The sequence below is a fragment of the Lissotriton helveticus genome, chromosome 1_1 (assembly GCF_964261635.1).
Source record: "Lissotriton helveticus chromosome 1_1, aLisHel1.1, whole genome shotgun sequence".
NCBI classification, from domain to species: Eukaryota; Metazoa; Chordata; class Amphibia; order Caudata; family Salamandridae; genus Lissotriton; species Lissotriton helveticus.
This window is the reverse complement of record NC_136057.1, coordinates 1,627,556,442-1,627,579,255: the sequence shown is the minus strand read 5'-3', so window position 1 is coordinate 1,627,579,255 and position 22,814 is coordinate 1,627,556,442. Positions and strand designations below refer to the sequence as shown.

The 22,814-nt window shown below is 46.2% G+C and overlaps 1 protein-coding gene across 2 annotated transcripts in view; it reads left to right on the top strand.

Annotated features, from left to right (window-relative positions):
* The window catches only part of LOC144829387 (uncharacterized), an 815,409-nt gene that overhangs the window by 181,650 nt on the left and 610,945 nt on the right, over positions 1-22,814 (top strand). For both annotated transcript variants that reach the window (XM_078688502.1, XM_078688493.1), the window contains exon 4: positions 13,708-13,791. In XM_078688502.1, the coding sequence (XP_078544628.1) occupies positions 13,708-13,791 (84 nt within the window). The remainder of the gene's footprint in view (positions 1-13,707; positions 13,792-22,814) is intronic.

Here is a 22,814-nt window from a genome sequence, read left to right as displayed (position 1 = left end):
GCGGTGATAGGACTTAACCGCAGCCATATACAGTTTTTTTTTGCTGCTGTCATACCTCTTCCTCCAGTCTCTCTCTGCACGTCTACAGACACTTTTTAGAGCCCTCAGATTGCCATCATACCAGGGGCTGGGGGCGCGGAGGCCACACTTACTGGAAACCATCGGGATAAGGGAGTCGAGGGCTCTGGTTACCCATCCGCAGAAATGGTCATAACCAGAGTCCACGTTCTCCACTGCACCCAGAGGATCATCAGTGAGAAGGCGATGGAGATCTTCCGCCTTAAGTTTGCTCCAGCGCCGTCTGGGCATAGCTCGCAGTGGCGCCTTAAGTGGGGCTTCTATAAGAGGACAGTAGATAGTCACGAGCGAGTGGTCTGACCAGGTCAGGGGGAGAGGGGGGGCCACTGTAGCCCCCTCTAAGTTGGAGAAAAAGGGGTCCAGAATGTGGCCACCCTTATGAGTGGGGTCCGAGACCAGCTGGAACAGTTGAAGGGCCTCGAGATCCGCCACCATCCCTCCCACTGAAGAAAGACACAGAGTGTCAAAATGGAGATTCAAGTCTCCAATGATAGAAAAATTGGCAGACCCTACTGCTAGTGAACTAACTGCCTCGGGAAGAGCCTCCCTAAATGCCACAGAACTACCAGGTGGGCGATAAATAAGCAATCCTGACATGGTAAAATGCGATGTAACTGCAACCTTGAACAGGGCGCTCTCGCATCCCGTGATGTTCTGCACTCTCCAGGCGCAAGGATAACAAGATTTAACTGCAAGAGCGACTCCACCCCCTCTCGAAGAGCGGTTGAGCGTGTAGATGGAATACTCCGCGGGGAGCGCCAAATTCAATACAGTAGAATCGGTATCCTGCAGCCATGTCTCTGTCAGACAGAAGATGTCAGGGGGGTCATTGTCCATAAGATCAGCAATATCCTGATAATGCTTGACCGCCGATCTTACGTTCAAATTCCAGATGGTGAGATGTCGCGAAGAGACGTTGCTGCTTATGGCAGGCTGCACTATACTGGACCCCAAGCAAGATGGTGCTTCGAGTAGCCAACCACCACAAGCACAATGGTGGGGGCCACACAAAGGGTCAACACGGGCTCCAGCGCAAGGAGGCAGGCAATTGTTAATCGCCAGGAGAGTTTCCCTGGTGTACGTAAGCATAATTAATGATGTACCTGATGTTAAGGCCACCGTGAAACCAGCGCAACCGAGCGCGGACGGGCGCGACTCTGGCACGACTCTGGCACGACTCTGGCACGACTCTGGCACGACTCTGGCACGACTCTGGCACGACTCTGGCACGACTCTGGCACGACTCTGGCACGACTCTGGCACGACTCTGGCACGACTCTGGCACGACTCCGGCCACGCCCGCTGCGCGATCCCGCTGCGCTAGGGGAGGAGCATTAAGTAGGTGTTCCCAGGCGTCACATGCGCAAACAAGCGCTAGCAGATGGAAATGCCTCACTCCACTCACCCCACTCCAAGATGGCCACCAAAAGCGAGCAGGGCACCCACCCCAGGACCAGACCCGCCCAAACGGCGGTGAGGGGCACAAAATTATGGTGCAGGTAAGGGGGGATTTAAAAAAGGGTCAAAATGACCAAAGCCAGCAGAAATTATAAATAAGCGTTTTTAAAACAGCAGTTTTACTGCAAAAACGCGCGAAGCGCTCTCGCAGCAGCAGCAGCTACCTTGTCAGGGGCTGAGAACAGGAGGGACTCGCCTTAAGTAGGTGTTCCCAGGCGTCACATGCGCAAGCAAGCGCTAGCAGATGGAAATGCCTCACTCCACTCACCCCACTCCAAGATGGCCACCAAAAACGAGCAGGGCACCCACCCCAGGACCAGACCCGCCCAAACGGCGGTGAGGGGCACAAAATTATGGTGCAGGTAAGGGGGGATTTAAAAAAGGGTCAAAATGACCAAAGCCAGCAGAAATTATAAATAAGCGTTTTTAAAACAGCAGTTTTACTGCAAAAACGCGCGAAGCGCTCTCGCAGCAGCAGCTACCTTGTCAGGGGCTGAGAACAGGAGGGACTCGCCTTAAGTAGGTGTTCCCAGGCGTCACATGCGCAAACGAGCGCTAGCAGATGGAAATGCCTCACTCCACTCACCCCACTCCAAGATGGCCACCAAAAACGAGCAGGGCACCCACCCCAGGACCAGACCCGCCCAAACGGCGGTGAGGGGCACAAAATTATGGTGCAGGTAAGGGGGGATTTAAAAAAGGGTCAAAATGACCAAAGCCAGCAGAAATTATAAATAAGCGTTTTTAAAACAGCAGTTTTACTGCAAAAACGCGCGAAGCGCTCTCGCAGCAGCAGCTACCTTGTCAATCTTGTCCCAATTGGAAGACCCACTCGTAAAATGTTACCACGTATTCCCCATTCTATCCTATGGGACAGATAGCCTTTCAACAGTGAAAAACGAATTGCACTGCATTTCACTATAGGGACTTCGCACACATGCACCCTGCACCCTGCACCCTGCCCATAAGGGTACCTTGGGCCTACCTTGGGGGTGACTCTCGTGTAATAAAAAGGAGGGTTAGAGTTTGGCAAGTGAGTGCCCTTGCCAAGTCGACATGGCAGTAAAAACTGTGCGCAGACACTGCAGTGGCAGGTCTGAGAACCCTTTGAACAGCTACTCGTGTGGGTGGCGCAATCAGGGCTGCAGGCCCACTTGATTTACAGGCCCTGGCACTGCCCATGCTCTTTAAGCTTTCAGGGGGACTTACCAGTAAATCAAGTATGCCAGTCATGGAAACAACAATCCATAATCCAATTTACAATCGGAGCACTTGCACTTTAATACTGATCAGCAGTGAGAAAGTGCGCAGAGTCAAAACCAGGGGGTCTAAAAGCAAAAAGACAGGGGAAATACGCCAAAAGATGCCAGGTCGAACGAGGATGTTGATGAATGGGACATGGGTTACTTCCCTCCCAAGATAAAGAAAAGATAGATGATTGATGAAGCAGTCAAAGGTCACTATCAGAGTGAGTACACAATAGCCCACTGTTAACTTAGTGGCCATGTTCTCAAGGTACGATCGACAGTAGTGGGAGGAGATTGAAAATCTGATATAACACCTTCCAGATAATTAGGAAATATAAGGTATTTTTTGATGAGAGGCAAGTCCTAACACCAATATTCGTTATGAACTAGATTCTGCAGACAGTGTCTAGACCGATAAATTCAGTCCTATTGCAACAGCAACATGTTTTACTATGTATCTAGCTTTCGGCCATTTCATGGGGCTGCCTTTTTGGCCCACAAATAAAAACAGTGCTACATAAAATCTTGAAAAATATAGAAACAGCCAAGTAGAGTAGGCACCTTCAACCAGGAGTCTTTCACAGTAGGTAAGCAGGCAGATTTCCAAGGACAGTATCTTAGATGAGCCTTTCATGGAAATTAGAGTGACAGAGACAGAAGTGCCCAGAACAAGCCTCCTCTGCCATTAAACAATGACCAGCTTACCATTCCTGTGACTGGCAAACACCTTTTGGGAGAAGGCTGTACTAATACCTTCCCATTTAAGGAAATTACCTTTCATCAATGGGTATTTTCCACTCTCACCTGTGGTTACTATCTGAAGTTTCTTACCATCCCTCGAAATCTTTCACTGTTGCACCACTAAGTCCACAGGGACCATATACATCTTCATAAAGAGGTGCAGCCACGCCTAAAAAAGTATTGGCATAGCCAATAGGTCTCACCTTTGATACCTTATAAGTGTGTAGCCAGAGCTATTGGCTTGGCTAAGGTCTATAAGCTATGTTGTAGAGCATTGTGGCTGCTGTGCAACACATTAAAAAGTTATTTTTTTTTAAAAGTGTAATAAGCATTTTTGTTAATTTATAGGTAACCAAGAAGACATTATGTTCAACTGAACAAACCGATTGAAAAATGAATTAACATTAAAAAGTCTTCTTGTTTTTTTGTCCTTTCAATGCTGGCAACTTGTTCCTCCCTATTCTAATGCTGGTTTGTTATAGCTTTTTTTTGTTATAGGGGGCATAAACAATGGGAGGGTGGAGGTTGGGAAATGGTACCGGAGTGACAACATGAGTAGTGGACAGACACTAGGGGAGAATCGACAGATGCCAGATTCAGACTGAGGTGGTACTGAGGTGGTGGTGTGATGGTGCGGAGCCAATGCTCAGGTGATGCTGACTGATACTCAGGTGGTGGTGTACTGGTGTGGAGGTGATCCTCAGGTGGTGCGGAGTCATGCTGAGGTGGTGGTATTGCATGGGTGCTCAGGTGGTGCTGAGTTGGTGCTGTGCGGAGTGGATGCTGCCTTGATATGGAGGTGATGCTGTCTTGATGCAGAAGTGGTGCTGCGTTGGTGCAGAAATCTTGCTGAGGTGGGGCTGCACTGGTGCTGAGTTGTTGCTGCTCTGATGCAGAGTGGGTGCTGCTCTGATGCGGAGTGGGTGCTAATCTGATGCGGAGTGGGTGCTAATCTGATGCGGAGTGGGTTCTGCGCTGATGTGTAGCTGGTGTTGCACTGATGAGGAGGTGGTGCCGTGCTGATGTTGAGGTGGTGCCGTGCTGATGTTGAGGTGGTGCTGTGGTGGTGATCAGCTTATCTGAAGTGATACTGAAGCGGTACTGAGTGATGCTGAGGTGGTGGTGCTGTGCTGGTTCTCAGGTGGTGCTGAGTTGGTGCTGTGCTGTGGATGATGCTGCGCTGATGCTGAAGTGGAGCTACATTGGTGCTAAATTGTTTATATGATTATACAACGCTAACAAGTACCACGCATGGCATTACCACGTGAATTTTACTTCGCATGTGGCTTTACCACGCAGCATTTGAGAACGCAGGATTATACAACGCAATAAAAACGGTACGAAACCTCTAACGTCCCTTAAGCACATATTTCATTGAAAAGTACATAATGATATTGATAGGCTAAAAAAAATGTGTTGATTAGTGAGAGCGTTTGTCTTTTGTCACTTTCACTGTCCCCCTAAAAACGTGTCCCCAAGCATTAACGTTAAGGCTATTAAATTGTGGCATAGCATTATCAAAAACTAGAAATGTAAAAAAAAGCATATTCACAGATAACTCATGCTTTTAAAAAAGCGGCTTAAAGTCAAAACTGCAGAAAAAAGCAAAAGATAGATGTATAAAACATTAAAAAACAGATTACGTTACATTTAAAAATTTATTTAATTTAAAGTGCGCTTAAATAATACTTTTATAAGAATAAAGATTAGTTTTCTTACCTGTCACCCGCATGCCTTTCACCAGCAGCCCTTACTTCCACCAACCACGGAAACAAGCGTCAAAACACGTCTAGCAAAATTAAAAAAGGACTTCTATAATGACGTACACGCAGGACGAAGCAACAAAGACCGGAATGAATGAAACTTGCGTCGTAAATACGATCGTGGAAGGCACACGCGTGGAAAAAACGTTTACGTGGTAAGTGTACCGTAGTAAACGTTACGCGTAGTAATGCCTTCGTTGTAAATGATGTTTCCCGCTGAATTGCTGCTGAGGTGGGGTTGCACAGGTTCTGAGATGGGGGCGTGCTGGTGGCGTTGCACTGATGTGGAGGTGGTGCTGTGCTGAGATGGTGCTGTGCTGATGCGGAGGTGGTGCTGCACTGGTGGTGGTGTACTTACAAGGGGATGGTGCTGTGCTGATGTGGTGCTGAAGCGGAGGTGGTGCTGAAGCTGATGGAGGTGGTGCTGAGTGATACTGAGGTGGTGCTAGTGTAGTGTGGTACTTGTGCAGAGGTGGTGCTCAGATGGTGCTGTGTGAGGTCGAGGTGGTACTGAGTGAATTCAAAACACAAAATGTCCCAAATATGCAAAAAAGTGGAATCCCAAGCCACTTGTTTTGGAGCCATGCAGATGCTGTCATCAGCACCTCCACTCCCTTCTTCCAAAAGAGCAAGTCAAACATGAATGGCAAAATATCCTAGTTTGCAAACGATTTAAACATCTGCCACATAATACATCATCTGCTGCATAATCTTACGATGTTAACAAAAAAATTGTTAGTAGCTCAAACGGATCAAAAGTTATTAAATCATTTGATGTGTGTTGCAAAGTGAAGGGCCCTTTGTAAAGGTTGACTGGTCACCTTTCTCACTGCTGCATTTGTATGTTACACTGGTAATAATGAGGCAAAATCTTTGCAGTAGTATGTATAAAAATGTCAAAATAATAAAGTATCAGAAAATGTACCACATAACGCTGCTGTCTCTTTTTTTTTATTTTTTATTGCTGCATAATTTAGTCAACAACTCCATTGCTGACTAATTCCAGTGGCCCCAAAGCAGGCAGCACATGTTAAAAGTGATTGTGAATGAAGCAGCGAGACCGTGAAGTTTGCTAACTTAGGGCCACATGTACAATCGTTTTTATGGCCGCAAACGGTTAATTAGCACCCGTTTGCAACTGCAAAAAAAGGTAGTGCAATTTTACAAATGCTAGTTTGCGAGTCGGTGACTCGCAAAATAGCATTTGCAAGTCACTATTAGGAACTCCTTGTATTTTCTGTTGGCTTTGCTTTCAAGTGTATATGTGTCTACACTGACACACTTTTTCATACTCAATTGTTGTGTGCATTGGTATCTAGTTGAAATTTAGCAGTGTTTTAGTTGTTTCCGTCACACAATTGGGGGGTTATAGGGCTTATTCACTCACCCAGTTGCACCACACCTCAACCTTTCTATCTTCTAAACCATTGCGTCTACTGTTAGCAGAGTGCCTAGTAATTTCCCTGAACCAAAAACCCTTTCATAAGCACATTACCTTGCTCAGTCCAGCAAGCAGGAAAGGAAAGCCACTTTCAGCGTTCTCAAGCCATTATCAAATTATACGGGTGTGATGCTGGGGAGTGATGTGTTGGTGAAGTGCAGGGTGTGTCCTGGGTGAGAGGAGCAGCGTTGGTCTCTTCGGGAACTCTGTGCCCAAAGAGGCCCGCAGGGACTCCAAGCACAAGAGCTCATGTTCGTCCCAAAATGCATGTTAAAAGGGAGTGCACCGGAAGTATGAAACACCTGAAGGGAACTGACCCTTGTAACAGGGCCAGTCACCATGGACGTCACAAACACACCCAAAAGGAGGACAAATTGCGAGAATCATCACCCAAGAGAAGTAGTTAGAAAGGCACAGGAAAGAACCAATAAAAAATGGGGGGCGGGGCCAAACTGCTTATACCGAATACAGTATGCCTCGCAGAGCAGCGCTGGCGCGCTGACTCTAGGCTCGAGGGGTTATTAAAGTAGTGATTAAGATTTAAAAAGGGAAAGGAGTGTACTCTCTACAATTCCTCATTCTCAATAAAGGCCAAAACATCAAGAACAATATTTGACTTGTGAGCACTGAACCTCTACATTATATCATTTCAGAATGCTATTTCACTTCTAACAGTAAGAGACTATATAGCCACACAATCTGAAAGAGCACATATTTTCACATCCCAATAAGTCTGGTGCATCAACACGATCTGAGACTTGAGGTAAGTGGATTAAAATTATAAATTCAGAGCCCTCGCGGTGGGTGTTACCAAACCATTGCAAGATTTACTAAATGTCTAGCAGTAGTGGCAATACACTTAAAGTGCAGCAAAATTAATATGTTCTCATACCTGGACGATTGGTTGATAAGGGGGTCCAGCACAATGCTTTAAACCACATGTCACAAGTGATTGTGCTTCTCAGCAAATTTAAATTCACAGTTGGTGCCAAAAATTCTCCCTTATGTCTCGGGAGCCACACTGAATTCACTCACATGGGAAGCAAATACCAGCAACAAGAGAAAGATACCATTTCACAGGTTGCTTCCTCTTTACCCGCTGTCTTGTTATCTGACAGTGCATATGATAATGAAGACGATAGGAACGATATCCTGTATTGCTCTCATCCCACATGCAAGGTTTCACTTGTGTCTGCATTAGTAGTGTCTTGCTGAGACTCTGGTCACAAATGGATGGGAATGAAAGGATCTAGTGTTGGTGAAGACCAATGTTTAGCATAAACTACAATGGTGGAAGAACAACAAACCATTTACTAGGCCGACTGTTTAAGCCATCCTCAGCCAGTCATCAACCCACTCATCCATGATGGCTAGGGGTGCACACATGCAACACCTGACTGTACTACGTCCTAGGAACAACTACTTCATATCTACCAGTTGAAAGTTATGGCAGTGCAGTTACCCATTCAAGCATTTCATAACAACATTTTAGTAAAAAAGTGGTCTTGTAAGAGGCAATATAACCACAGTGCACTACATAAAAAAACAACTGGACAGGCACTCTCCACAACTGTCCAAACTTCCACATACCATTTGGCCTTGGGCATTATGCCATTAGATATAGCTTTTCCAATGCAAGAATTGTGAAGATCCACTCAGAACACATCAACATATATTCATACAAGTGGGAGACAGGGCCGTTTCTACCATTAGGCAAGACTAGGCGGCTGCCTAGGGCGGCAAAAGGGGGAGGGCGGCAAAATAATGAGTCAGAAAACTGTAAAAGGTGAGTATAAGGTTAATCTTGAATGCGTTGAATTGAAGGCTTAAAATAATTCTGTTGCTTTTAAGTTTCTGGAAATACAGCCGAACTACACAATGAAAGTAGATTGAAATAACCAATTACGGTGCAGCATAGTTTAGGCTAATCCTGACCCTCGGAGCAATGAAAAACAGGCAGCTGAAACATCAGTCAATAGGAAAGTACAGTGCGCCATCACGTGCACTTTTGTCTTCCTGACAGGCCACTGCTCAACACATTGCTGTATTAGAAACAATGAAACCGCAGTATGGCGCAGTAAAAGGGACGGCTTGGTGCCTTTATAAAACAGCGTTTTCCTTTCAAGTGTGCTATAATTTCCTTATAGCAGTGGTTATCAGTGTTAACTGTGCTTTACATTGGATCCTACCTCATGGCACTAAATGTATATCTAATTGCATGCAGGAGGCTCACACGTAATGACATCAATTACCCTTGTGTCAACATGTATTACTGTTTGTGTTTATAGGTTTTGATGAAAGCGTGCTCTTCTCACAGTTGCTTTAGGCTCTCAATCTCCCGCTTGCCTTGCCCCACCACGCTTTCAAAGTGCCTTGTTGAATTAAATCCCCTTCTTAGTCACAATCTAATGGAGGTAAGGGATGTTCCAATGGGTGCCTTTAGAGTGACGCAGATAGGGAACTCTGCTACAAGTTTGGAGAAAGCATTTTTTCTAGCTTCATTCTTTCTGTCATATAAAATGCTTTCAACAACGCTTCTCTTTCACCTCAGGCCACTTGACATCTGTGTTTGGTATGTGTTCCATAAAATACGTATCTTGTACTTCTATTCTCAATAACACAAAGGTGAATGTATCTGTATAGTGGGGTAATGAAACTGAACTAACGTGTTATTTTTATGACCCTAGCCCTCCTCTCATTCATTACTAATGAGGTGAATCCCACCTTGAGGCTGGAAAATCTAGAAGCATGGTGAAAGCAAGGTGCACCCATCCAACAGACATACATTTACAGGCATTAACAGCATCCTCTTGTTTTTTCTCCCTGCTTGTCTGAGATGGGGAGTTTATAAACTATGAGCTTCTCAACAAGCTCTGTCATGTATTTCCTATATCCCTATATAGGTTCTGCGCGTTTGGTTAACATACACTATAGGTTTGGTGTCAGACTGATTCTGTACACCCCTATTGGATATGCTAACCTGTTTACATTTTACCAGCTAGCTCACAGTGTCACTAGAAACTCCTTCCAACAACTATCGAACATGAACAACCCTGATCCCTCAGGATCGTGGAAACAATGTACTGCTTTTCACTCAGTCACTCGTGCTCACTTATTTGCTTCCCAGAGAGTTAAACAGAAGAAACAGTTGGGCGTGTTGCAATAAGTATTTATTGCGCAGGTGTTCTTCAAGTGTAAATGAAATGCGCTGTAGCAACCATTAAACAGTAACAGAGAAATATGATTAGCAGCACTACAAGAATAAAGAAATAGTAAAGCTCTATCATGGTGCAATAATCTTGAATACATACATAGATATAAAACACATGATAATTATGCGTACTCCTAGGATGCGTCCCCTAACTATATGTACCTAAAATGTACCTAACATCTATGTAGGTGTTGTGTAGGTATTTCGCGAGTCCCTCTAGGTTCTAATAAACTCTGTTACCTTTAGAATGAGAGAATGTAGGACCCCGTCCTGGTCTCGAGTTGGACACTCCGCATGGGATGTTTAGACCATTGCTAGCTGGAGCTTCTGCATGCAGAAATGACAGCGTCTCTGGTCAGTGTGTCAGCAAGGAAGTCACGATCTCCTCTAACTTACTTGGGCAAAATGTGGTATATTTATACCCCAAGGGTGTCCACTGTTTCTATGTGTGGTTAGTGCTGACATTTTGTGGGACAGAAGAAGACATAAGAGATAGACCTTGTGCGTAGATAATGGTTCATGCATAATTTATGAGCCCTGTTGGAGATGTACACTGAAAGACTTGTGTTAGGAAAAACCCCTCCTTCTGTATCCAGGGCTGAAGCTAGATAAGGTTAATTTCTAAGAGCACGTTATTGCGGAGTGTTGTGGGCTAATGTAGGTGAAGGAGCATGCCTATATTAGGGTTGCATGATTCATGCCTATATTAGGATAGCTTGAATCATGCCTACATAAGGGCAACGTGAATTAGGTCTATATTAGGGCAAGTTACGATTATGCCTATATTAGGACACCTATACGAAATATATAACAGCTCGGATCAATATTATTGAGACCCTTGGTTCCCTGGAGCTGAACAGATGGGGGTGTGTTCGCAGCCTTTAGGAGCTGCAAGCGGAGGAATGTTGATAGGAGCCTTGGCTTGCCGGGAGCTGGGGAAGTTGTACCAGTCTGTCATTGTTGATGGGATGTTTCCAATGTGGCTGTTCTACTTTTGTGGCCAGTCCCAACTCTGTACACTCCAGTGAGTCCTGTGCCTCCACATGCTCCATGGAGCTCCTCATGGTGCTGTAGCAGTATTGGCTGCCTTGCAGGATCATGGCCGTTGGTCATTCGTGTGCATGGCAGCTGACATTCAAGGGCTACTTGTACGCCTGCATACTGTTTAGGCAGCATTGTTTTCTGTATATTGGCAGAGGTGACTGTGTGTTGTAGATTTCTCTGCTTTGTTACTTACAGGATTGGTTGCTTTGCGTGTGTTTTTTCTAAAGTCTACAATGGGATAATAGTATTTTTAATTAGTGATAATTGGATGGGTGTGAATGATGTAGAGGTAATGTGTTCAGATAATCATCTTTATCCTTAGACCTACGTGTCCTCATCCTAATCATAACATCACTCCTGCCCTCCGCTTGGTTTGCCTAGCCTCCATCAGAGTTAGGTATGTCTGGAAAATGCTGTGAATGGCTACCTATTTATGGCACTGAGAAAGGTGGACCTGGTTTGCATTTTCAACATGCTTCTGAATTTTGCCGTCTCGAGTTGGGACACACCTCTAGTAATAACTGGGGCAAGGACGACTAAGATTAATCAAGATTATCAGAAAGTAATTCATACTCACTAACACACTAACCTATCCTCTCATTCATTACCTCATGTGCTCATATACAGGACATCAGAAATATTGTTTTAATTTTTTGACAGTGGGGTAAATGATACAAATAATTCTTTAACACATTGACTTGTTATGTTATATTATGTGAATGTGTGATGAATTCAACACTGTAGTGCCTGAGAAGATATCCAATTAACAACATATTCTCTTGTGTGATGGTTATCTGTTAAATACCTTTAGGTAGAACACTGGTTGAACCTTCATAATTCCAACACGTTTTTGGGGGGAGGTGGTAGTAAAAGGGAGGGGGCGGCATTTTTTTAGTTCTCGCCTAGGGCGGCAAAACACCTAGAAACGGCCCTGGTGGGAGAGAACCCCCCAGGTTATGTAACAGTACTTCCAGCTTAGGGGGATGCCTATGAAGAACCTGTTTGCCAAACACATAAATGCAAAATGCCTAAACTTTGCATCAAGGCACCAACACCCAAAGTTCCTAGGTAACACTCTGGATGAGCTGACCAAGAACATTTGTTTACACTTTTCCACAATTCCTCCAATTCAATATGTCGTACAGAAGAGGCATCCAGCAATAATGGAAGTAATTCTCATTGCCCCAGAGTTAGCACTCAACACTGGTACACACTACTTCTGGGATATGCCCATTGATCCTCACAAAAAACTCAACTTCTGACCAGACTTTCAGTTAACATCACAGCAAGCTATACATCCCAACCTTAAATAATTAAACCTTGGTATTTGGCACTAGAAATGTTAGAATTTGACTATTAAGAGTGTATGCAAGCCTTAAAAGAATGCAGAAAGCCCTCTGTGCAGACATGTTATGCGGCTAAATAGATTTGTATTGTACTGTTACTCTTAAAATTAACAGTTTACTGCATATGTTGAGCACATTGTCTGTAAACTATTGTACCTGCAAAAGTCTGGAGAAATCTACATTTCCATGAGAGTACACCTGGCAGCTGTTGCTGGGTATTTAACAAAACCGACAGCACCAATATCTTTTCAAAATCCCTGTCATTAAAGCACTTGTAGAGATTCTCAAAAGGCTAATCCCACCCAAACTACCACCAGCTCCCTCTTTGAATATAAACATTTTTCGCATTGGACCCATGGTAACGCTCTTCAAGCCACTAGATCCATGCCCACTGCAATTCCCATCTTGGACGGCACTTTTTCTAGTGTACATTGCTTCTCCTATAGTTCGTGAAATTGAGGCATCCACACCAGCGGAGAATCCAGGTATACCATACAATGTGCTAGTGTTGTTGAGGGTCTCCATCACAATTTTTTTGAGACTCTGGAAAAATGACACCGGATTTATTCTCACTGATTATAAGCTTGTCAACCTGGGAAGACAAAGGAAACCCTGCTTCTCCGTCCCTCTCTCCCATTTTTCTGATCGAGTACATTCTGTGCCACATGCAAATTTTGCTCGCAGAAAGGGTGCCACCAAGACATTGCTTAGAAATAGGATCTCTGTAAATCTGCCACTTGCAATCCTATCCACATGATAACTAAATATTATTGTTGGATATGTGCATCTGACGAGGCATTAGGTGAGCAAACACTCCAAACCATTTTCTAAATGTCCAATTCACTTGCTTGCAATTCAAGGCATTAAGAAAGGTATTGGGTTCTAGCCTAGGCGCAGCATATGTCTACTGCTGCACATGCTACAAATGAAAACATGTTACCCATAACCATTTATTTGTACCTTGAAATACAGCAGATGTGGTCATGCATAAGGATACCGATATAACCACTTCATACTGCTACATAAATCTATCTACTCCTAGAGAGAGGCGGAACAATCTTTCAGGAGTGGTACACTGTGTCACCTCAAAACTGAAACACTTTCTTTGAAGAAAAGCAAGTTGTAATGTTAATAGCAGGAGTGTGCTCAGCCTGTGAATCTACACTGCTACAAGCTACATATTGTTGCAGATGACAAATTCAAATTTCCTTACTGCCAGTAGAATGTGGAACTATAAAACCATGATACCGTGGACTGTTATTTTGGAAGTGGATAATGTTATGATACCATTGTCTTAAAATCGTTTTTCATCTGTTTTCTGGTCTTTACATATTTTATATCTAAAACTAATGGCTAATTTTATTTTCTTGCTTTTCAGCAATTCATGTAAACACAGAGAAACAGAAACCAGTGCATCAGAGTAATTGGCAGGCTCCTCCATGCCAAGAGAACTGGGACGATGGTAAGGTGACGTACAGCTACTGTAGTCTTAATAACAATGCACTCAATTCCCATTTTCCGAAGTATTATTGGTTGTCTGGATTTTCATGGTAAATCTGCACATTCCTTGTACTGTTCTTTGGTATTTTTCTTGTTTTTATACTTAAACTGTTTTGGTTACTGCACTCTGATGTGCTTCCAGAATCTAGTTTTAAAGCTGGAATGAAAGTCAGTCTTTCAATGTAACATCTTAACCTTGATCAAGGTAATTAACCTAATGCAGCTCCGCAACATCCTTCTTTTTTTTTTTTTTTTTTTTTTTTTTTACTTACCTGTGCAAAATAATCTAGTCTTCCCAAATTGATATCCGCAAAATAATGTTAGAATTGGTGACCTCTCAATAACCATTCCCCCAGCAGATCTTAAAGCACATTGTTCAAGCCCTCTTCGTCCAACTGCTATGCATGCTCGATGACACTCATACTCTGCTAGACCACGCTTATATGGGTTTTTCAACCCATATCATCTTCCTCCTGACGAGCTTATGCAAGTTCATTACTATCATGTCAATGACAAGGTTCTGCAAGCCACATGCCAACAAGATCCAATAGTTTTTTGAGGAGACTGCTTCTCATTTTAGGTTCGCCTGAGCCAGTGCATGCACTGTCTGGCGAGACATTTTGTGAGTGGGGTTTTCAAAGTGCTACCACAGCTGGCCTCAAGCTTGCGTGCACATGCGCTGGTACACGTACACGGCCACCATTAGCCCGCGATTGCAATGACTTTAACATGCGCGGCTGCGTCAATTTCGCAGGCACGCGTGCACAGACGCCATCAGATCACGATAATTTTCACTTTCGCTGCCGCGTCACTTTCGCGGCTAATGCTTGTTTCACAATGTTCTTTTGCCGATGCTAAACAGCATCTGCAAATAAGTATTTTGCAAAGCCAATAGGTCTGCATTAGCAAACCCAAGTACCAAAATGCACTGACATTGCGAATCCTGTTTCTTTAAAAGTAATTTTTTTTCCCAGACTGACAAGGATTTGTTCTCCGTTTTTCACATCACCTTCACCTTGCGTGCCTCCAAAGAAGAGGCTAACTATAAGCCTTCAGAAAACTCCACTACCCTCAGGCACACTAACACCTCAAAATGTGTGTCTGTATTTATGATATTTGTAAAGCGCAAACCTCGCTGACAATCAGCGGAACACAGGGTGAAAGATGAAAGTTACAGTCAACATATGATTACAGGCATAGCTGAGTTTTGAACGCTGTTACTGTGTTGTGATGTAGTGTGTTTTTTTTTTTTAATTGGTGTGTCGTTAGAGCTTTCCTAAATTGAAACAGGGAGCCGGGGCATTCCATATTGATACTGTGATGTTGTTTCCTGTCCCTGCTGCATAAATGGACAGAACGTGTTGCCCTGTGTTGCTCTTTGTTCATATTTTCCAGTCTTAGCTTTTTTTGCTGTCGTTTTTCTGAGTGTGCCTACTTTCTAAACAACGAGGGGCGTCCAACTTCAATGCAGGGGGTCCAACATCAATGCAGTGGTGGGGTCCAACATCAATGCGGGGGTGGGGTCCAACATCAATGCGGGGGGGTTCCAACATCAATGCAGGGGCGTCCAACAATGAGGGGCATCCAATATCCATGCAGGAGTTCTGCATATCCATGCCTGATGTTTGTATGTAAATGTATTTATATAGCGCAAATCACCGACACGGTATCTAAGCGCTTGCTTAGGGAACCCGTCCTGGTATTCCCCTGTGAGAAACCCCGGCAGGGTGTCCACAAGGTGAAAGCCAGGCATCCCACCGCGAGGGGCCGTAGTGGAGATTAAGCAAGCTATTGCCCAGAGTCGCAGAGTGTGACCCCGTGAGTCGAGTAGGCACCGGAGCGAGAATTATCGAGTCCGTGGAATTTTTGAGCCCGAGACCCGCCGAGGCGGGGAATCGAACCCTGCTCCACAGTTGATCTCAGCTTCCGGGTCTGCCGCCTCTAACCACTGAGCCACGCTTCTCCTGAAGATATTTAAGATATCCATATAAGATACAGTTACATACAATTAATCTACATTATGCAGGGGGGGTCCAACACCAATGCGTGGGGGGGTCCAACACCAATGCGTGGGGGGGTCCAACACCAATGCGTGGGGGGGTCCAACACCAATGCGTGGGGGGGTCCAACACCAATGCAGGGGGGGAATCCAACACCAATGCAGGGGGGGAATCCAACACCAATGCAGGGGGGGGATCCAACATCAATGCAGGGGGGGGATCCAACATCAATGCAGGGGGGGGATCCAACATCAATGCAGGGGGGGGGATCCAACATCAATGCAGGGGGGGGGTCCAACATCAATGCAGGGGGGGGGTCCAACATCAATGCAGGGGGGGTCCAACATCAATGCAGGGGGGCAACATCAATGCAGGGGGCGTACAACAATGAGGGGCATCCAATATCAATGCAGGAGTTCTGCATATCCATGCCTGATGTTTAAGATATCCATGCAGGAGTTCTGCATATCCATGCCTGATGTTTAAGATATCCATATAAGATACAGTTACATTCAATTAATCAACATTATGCAGGGGGGGTCCAACACCAATGCAGGGGGGGTCCAACACCAATGCAGGGGGGCCCAACACCAATGCAGGGGGGGGGTGTCCAACACCAATGCAGGGGGGGGGGTCCAACACCAATGCTAGGGGGGGTGTCCAACGCAGGGGGGGTGTCCAACACCAATGCAGGGAGGGGTCCAACAATGAGGGGCATCCAATATCAATGCAGCAGTTCTGCATATCCATGCCTGATGTTGAAGATATCCATATAAGATACAGTTACATACAATTAATCTACATTATATAATCCATGTTTGTCCTGAAAAGCTGGCCTGCAGAGGTGCTCCATGACCTGACTGGACAACCCTGCTCTAGTTAAGCATCCTGGGTACAGTGGGGGAACGGGAACACTTCGGTTTGTTTTCAGACCCTCTTGTTTAGTCAGAGCCTAAGCTAACCAGAAAAGCTCAGCGGCCGTGTACTATGATAAAAGCACTGCTGTTTTCACCTGCTGCTCATCTTCATTTAGGCTGTTAAATGTTCCTGCATAATACAATATGTTGGTTATTTATATAGTACTAAACGGCAAAGCTACCGAGCATTTGGTGTAAGGGAAGCCCCAGGCTGAAAGAAAATTGTCATCCAAATGTTCATAACATTGTTCTAGAGTGGCTGCAGAATAACTCCGATGACACTCGCCGTCATTTCAGTCCCTTCCCACATCCGTAAAATCCCTGAACGCGCCTTCATAAACTCATGGTGACAGGAGTTAAGCATCTGTGGGGCCAAAATGTGGATTAAACTTTACCAGACCATGTGGCAAGAAAATGCACAACGTGCTTCTTAAACTGCGAGTTCTGTAGCAGTCTTTTCTTACTATTCTGACGCCTTAACACACAATAATTCAGAGAATCCCAGTGTTTTGCAAAATACAAACCTTTCTTGAAAACGAATATAAAACATCAAATCGTATTCAATATGTTTTGCACCAACAAATATTGATTTGGTCTCGCATGGAAGCACAAGAACACCAATACAGTCTCATAAGTTCCAGAGTAAAATAATTTGTGGAACACGTACAATATTGCATTAGGCAGAAACCAAGTCTACATGGACACACTTCATGTAATAACAGATGTGCCTCCTTCATTCAAGGTGTCTCGGGAACGTTCCCGAACCAGTCTTCCTCAGTATTCTACTCTGTCTCCAGACTGGGGGGCGTTGGAAGCACTTATTGCTACTACAGAACAACCCGAACAACAACATTTTGCATTGTTGCTGGCATTCTTGCAGCCCATTCAGTCCTGCTGGCTAACCTCTATGCTCCCAACACAGGCTCATCAGAATTTTTCAGGCCCTCGTTGCACAAATTGATCATATGGTCTTTGACCATCTTATAGAGGCCATAGATTTTAATCTCCTCATAGGCCCTGCCACTGACATCACAGCACCAACACCGGCTACTAAAGCTAGATCATTACATGTACTGCCGTACATCTGTGATACACACCTGTTGCATGACGGCTGGTGCTTAAAATGCACCTTCTACCTGGTATTCACTCATTACCATGCCCCGCACAACACAAGGCTATGCTTCACTGCTGCCTTCTTTCCGCTACCCTATGTCCATGGTTGCTTTCCACTTAACATCTTTCTTGCACATGATCCAATTATTCGCCAGATTTGGTTGTTTTTTAATTTTCCTTTTTGTAGTGGGCGGTAATGACAGTGGCGCTTCCCAACGTTGGCCTTACAGGACGAGCTGGTCCAATCCAACTTGCATACGGCAATTGTGGAATACTTCCACTTAATGTGTGTACAGTGGCCTTGCATACCACCCGCTGGGAGGTGTTCAAAGTCTGGGCATATGCATCTCAAAGCATTGTGGAGACCTCCGGGACTTGCGTAGGATCCTCCTGTGCCTCGAGAGGGTTCTTGCTGATTTAGATCTCCAGACATCAGGAGGGGTACCACAGTGACCGACACTCAAGCCAGAACAGCCCTCGTAAATGAGTACTGTGACCTGGATGAAAGGAAAGTTGATTTTTTAGGCAAACCTGCTAGAGTACATAGATATGGAGAGGGTAAGCCTCCGGGGTGTACACTGGCCCACCTGCTCCGTCCGCCCAGGGACGATTCCTACATCACCGAGCTGAGTGTAGATCGGGACCAGCAAATTACCTCCAATGAGGATGTCATGGACATTCTGCTCCAGCACTACATTCAAATGTACCCCTCCCTCCTTACAGGTGATACTATGGACCACGCAACCTACCTGAAGGAGGTGGCCATGGTTTTGCTCTCTAATAACCTAAGGCAATTCCTCAGTGAACCTATAACCTGTGAGGAAATTATACAGACAGTAGGCCCTCTTGATGGCTCTAAGGCCCCCAGGTCTGGCTAGCTACACAGGGGGAATTCTGTAAACATTTTAAGCATATCCTTGTGCCAAAACTAATCTCGGTTTATGAAGAATCCCCACCAAATGGGCACTCTACCCCCAATCTATGCGTGAGGCTGTCATAACCCTCCTCCCCAAACCTGGTAAAGACCCCTTACTCTGTCGCTGCTGGTGCCTAGAAGCAGCATTGGGACCGGTGGGGGTGAAGTGGCGGGGGGGAAATTAGGTAAAAAGAAAACGCTTACCCACTGCTGCCTCTCTTGTGTCCCATCCTGTCCTCTTCCTGGCTTCTTGTGAGGAAGCAGGAAGCACCAGAGCTCCCGCACTCCCTGCTGCCAATCACAACGCTGCAATGCAGCGATGTGATTGGTCTGAGGGCCATGACACAGCACCCAGTCAGGGGCTGAAGGGGTGTATGGTGTAACGCAGCCTGCATGGAGAACAGGGAAGTGTGCATGACTGTTTTGGGCAGCCCAAGAGGGCTGACCACACAGTCATTGCGCACAGGAGGGTTCTAACACTCCTCCCCTGCTCTGCAGCCCCATCCCGCCCCGCCCCCTAACGCACGCTACCGCTGCAGGAGGGCAAAATAGAATTATAATATTGTTATTTGAAATTGAATATTGTTATTATCATTTTATTTGTTACCCTTACATTTGCTGCTTCTTGACAGTGGGGTGACACTCCGCCGCCTTAGCGGAGGAGCTGCCACTTCTTACTCTGCGATTCTTACATACGGTTGTCACTGCTCAATCTCAAAAATAAAATTGACGAAGGGTCTCTCTAATAGTCTTTCATTACTAATAGACCAGATCCTTTCACGTGTACAGCCTGGATTTGTTACCCAACGCTCAACATCACTGAATTGGAGGGCAGTATTCTCAGTGCTTTATAGAATTTCTCCAGATATACCCACCGCAATCACACTCATAGTTGCCATGAAGGTGTTTGAGTGCTTGGAATCGCCTTTCCTTCGCGCCATCATTCACAAACTGTCTACCCCTTGGCTTCTCTTCCTTGATCGACTTTCTCTATGCACAACCCACTGCACATCTTAGATTCAATGGCTCACTCAAGGCACCTTTCTTTATAATGTGGGGCACGTGTCAGGGATGCCGGCTAGCCCTTTACTCTTCTATATTTGCACTAGACCTCCTAGTACGACACCTCCACATTAGCCACATACACCGTGGTCTTCAATTCAAGCCTGGCCCCTCCACATCTCCCTTTATGGAGATGACATTTTATTGCTTGTCCGGCACCTGGAGGAGAACTTGACCCCATCTTGAACAAACTACTGTGCTTTGGGATTCTATCTGGTCTTCGAATAAACTGGTCCAAATCTAATCATTTTCCTGTAACACCAGCCCTGAGGCAGATCCTGTGTGATTACCCACTGACTTGGTGCGACAGGCCAGTTCAATATCTTGGTGTAGTGAACCATCCAGATAAGGAGCAGGTGATGAGACTACACTATGGCCCTACCATTGACACTCTGTCGACTCAAATCGATAGATGGATCCTGTTGCTTCCTTTAATGTCCAGCCCAATACCCATACCCCTAAAACGACTCCTTCCTCAACCCTGACATCAAAACCGGGCTCAGCCCCCCCTTTCCCCCTTAGCCCTCTAGCCCTAAAACCATGACCTAGAGAGGCCTATACCAGACAGAATATGGGCTGTGTGTTGCCCCCAAACTCGACTGGTATCACCCAACCATCGGCACAAACTCCTCCTTTTAAAATGTTTGCGGCGCACCTACGTGACTCCCTCTGATCAACACTGATACGGCCAAACACATTCCTCTCACAGCCCGAAGTGCCACACTCCTGATGCGGATTTTCTCCACAGGGCTTGGTTGTGCAGCCATGTAGCACATTACTGGGGATAGACTTTTTGCAGGTTAATCCACATGCTGGATATTGATTTGGGTGCATGTCCACTACTGGGCGATTCACCTTAATTGCTCGTCTCCTGGCCATAAGTGAGGTTGTAATTCACTGGGGCAAGCAGCTACCCTCACCGCTACCAACGTGCTCACCAGTCTCCCATGCTGCAACATCACCAGTGAGCTGCATTAATGTATACAACCACTGACCTCTAGAATGAAAAACCTCTGGCGACCACTATGCACCTATTTACTATCGCTCACAGCTCAGTTGCAGGACTCGCACTCTGGTCAAACAGTGCTCCCCTCCCCTACACCCTAACTATTAATCATAGGCCTGGGATTCCTTGCCCCTCCCTCCCACCACAACTCCTTTAGGTGCAACTTCCGCCTGTGATACATTGGAGAGAAGAGTTTCACAGACCCCTCCACCCCCACCCCTCCTTAACTTGCCATGGACACAGCTCCTCACCTCTCATTCCCTCTGCATTGTATGGTGTCCCGCGTGGGAATTCTCTCCTCATGCTTTATGGACCATCTGGCATCAGCGATTTTCCTTCTTCTGCATAACGAGGAATCCGTTAATTACTATTGATGTTCCTTTTTAGGTCGAGGACTCGTCGCACTGCTGTAAGCAGTGTGGGCGGAGCCCGAAGATTTAATGTTTCTTAGAGGGGGCTTGGAACCCGCCCTTCTTCTCCATTGGCTGGCTTCCTAAACGGAGGCCAGCCATTGGAGGAGAGGGGCATCATTCCTTTTAAGCCCCGTCTTTTTCAGATTCGGGGGCGTGTTATTTGCGTTCTTTCTATCTGTGACTTCATCCGTCACTCACGCAAAAAACACGCCCCCGAATCAGAAAATGTCCGGCCCTTGCATCCATCCGACACTTCCAGCGCGAGCCTGCCTAGGATGCCATTGCTGTCGCGCGCTTCCAGTAACTCCCCAGTGTTGTCATTACTGTGGATTGGCGGTCTTGTGTGCGCCTCGTGTTTCGGAGACACCATCCGGCTCCGTCCACGGTCACTCCATCCTCGCTTTGTTTCGGAGGGTAATCTTTCACCTGAACACTTCACGCTCTCTGTGGTACGATGTGCTGGGGAGAAGGGACTCAGAGTGCAGCTGCAACGAGCCTGTGTGGGCCTGCCGTGAGAGGACGGTAAGTGCTGCCGTGAGAGGATGGTGAGTCCTGCTGTCGCTGGTGTCTGTCAGACTCCTCGTCAGACCCCGAGGAGATTCGGGCATTGCCACTGAGCGCGCAGTGCGTATTTGAAGTAGGCGAAGATTACAGTAGAGCAGAGTACGTGTATGTGTAGGACAGGACATGCCACACGCACCTTCTCTGTAAGATTTATGTTTACATGCCCCGCCCTTATTCCCACCCCACACTGCACCCCAGCCCATCGCTGCTTTTGATGAGTGCCTGCACTTGTATTTTTTTCCAATCAAAGCCCTGGTCACAGGGATCTGCTGCTCTCAGCGGCCCCAGACCAAACTTTCTCTTAATTTCTTGTTTTCCCCCGGGCGGGACACATCTCTTCCCCAGCAGAACCAAGAAAGCGTGCAGAGCGAGCACAAAGCCCTTTCCTCAAACTAGTCCGCCTCACGGCACTGGGCTGTCAACAGCACATCCGTGTGATCCTGGCGTACGTGGCAACCTTTGACCTCAGACCAATGGGTTTGTTAATCTTCTTCAATGGGGAGATGCTCCGAGGTCAAAGGTCGTAGGCAGGATTCTGGAAAGCACTGGAACCCGTGTTGGGCCCAAGGGCCCGTGATCACACGTCAACAATTGGGAGTCCAGGCCGTGAGGAGGTGAAACATGGGGCTGCGGGGGGGTTGTGGGGGGCAGAAAACTGAGCAACAGCCGTGTGACAAGTGAGTGCGGGCGAGATGACAAGAGGCCCCCCCCCACCAAACCCCCAAAAGCTCACACTGAAGTCATGCACCTGCTCTGTCCCCCACTGTGCATCAGCAGACGGGCAGCTGGGACTACAGTGATTAAAGATGCCCCCTGGGGGGGCTCAACTTTAAACGGGCAAAGATCAAGCGCTCACCTGCACATTCTGGCCAGGGAGGTGGGGGCCCCAGCAAGGCAGGGGGGGGGGGGTGTAAAGCAGCATTTCCCATGATCCCTCACGCAGGGCTGGGATCCAAAGAGCTGCCTTTATAGCGCTGATTTCCAACATCCGTTG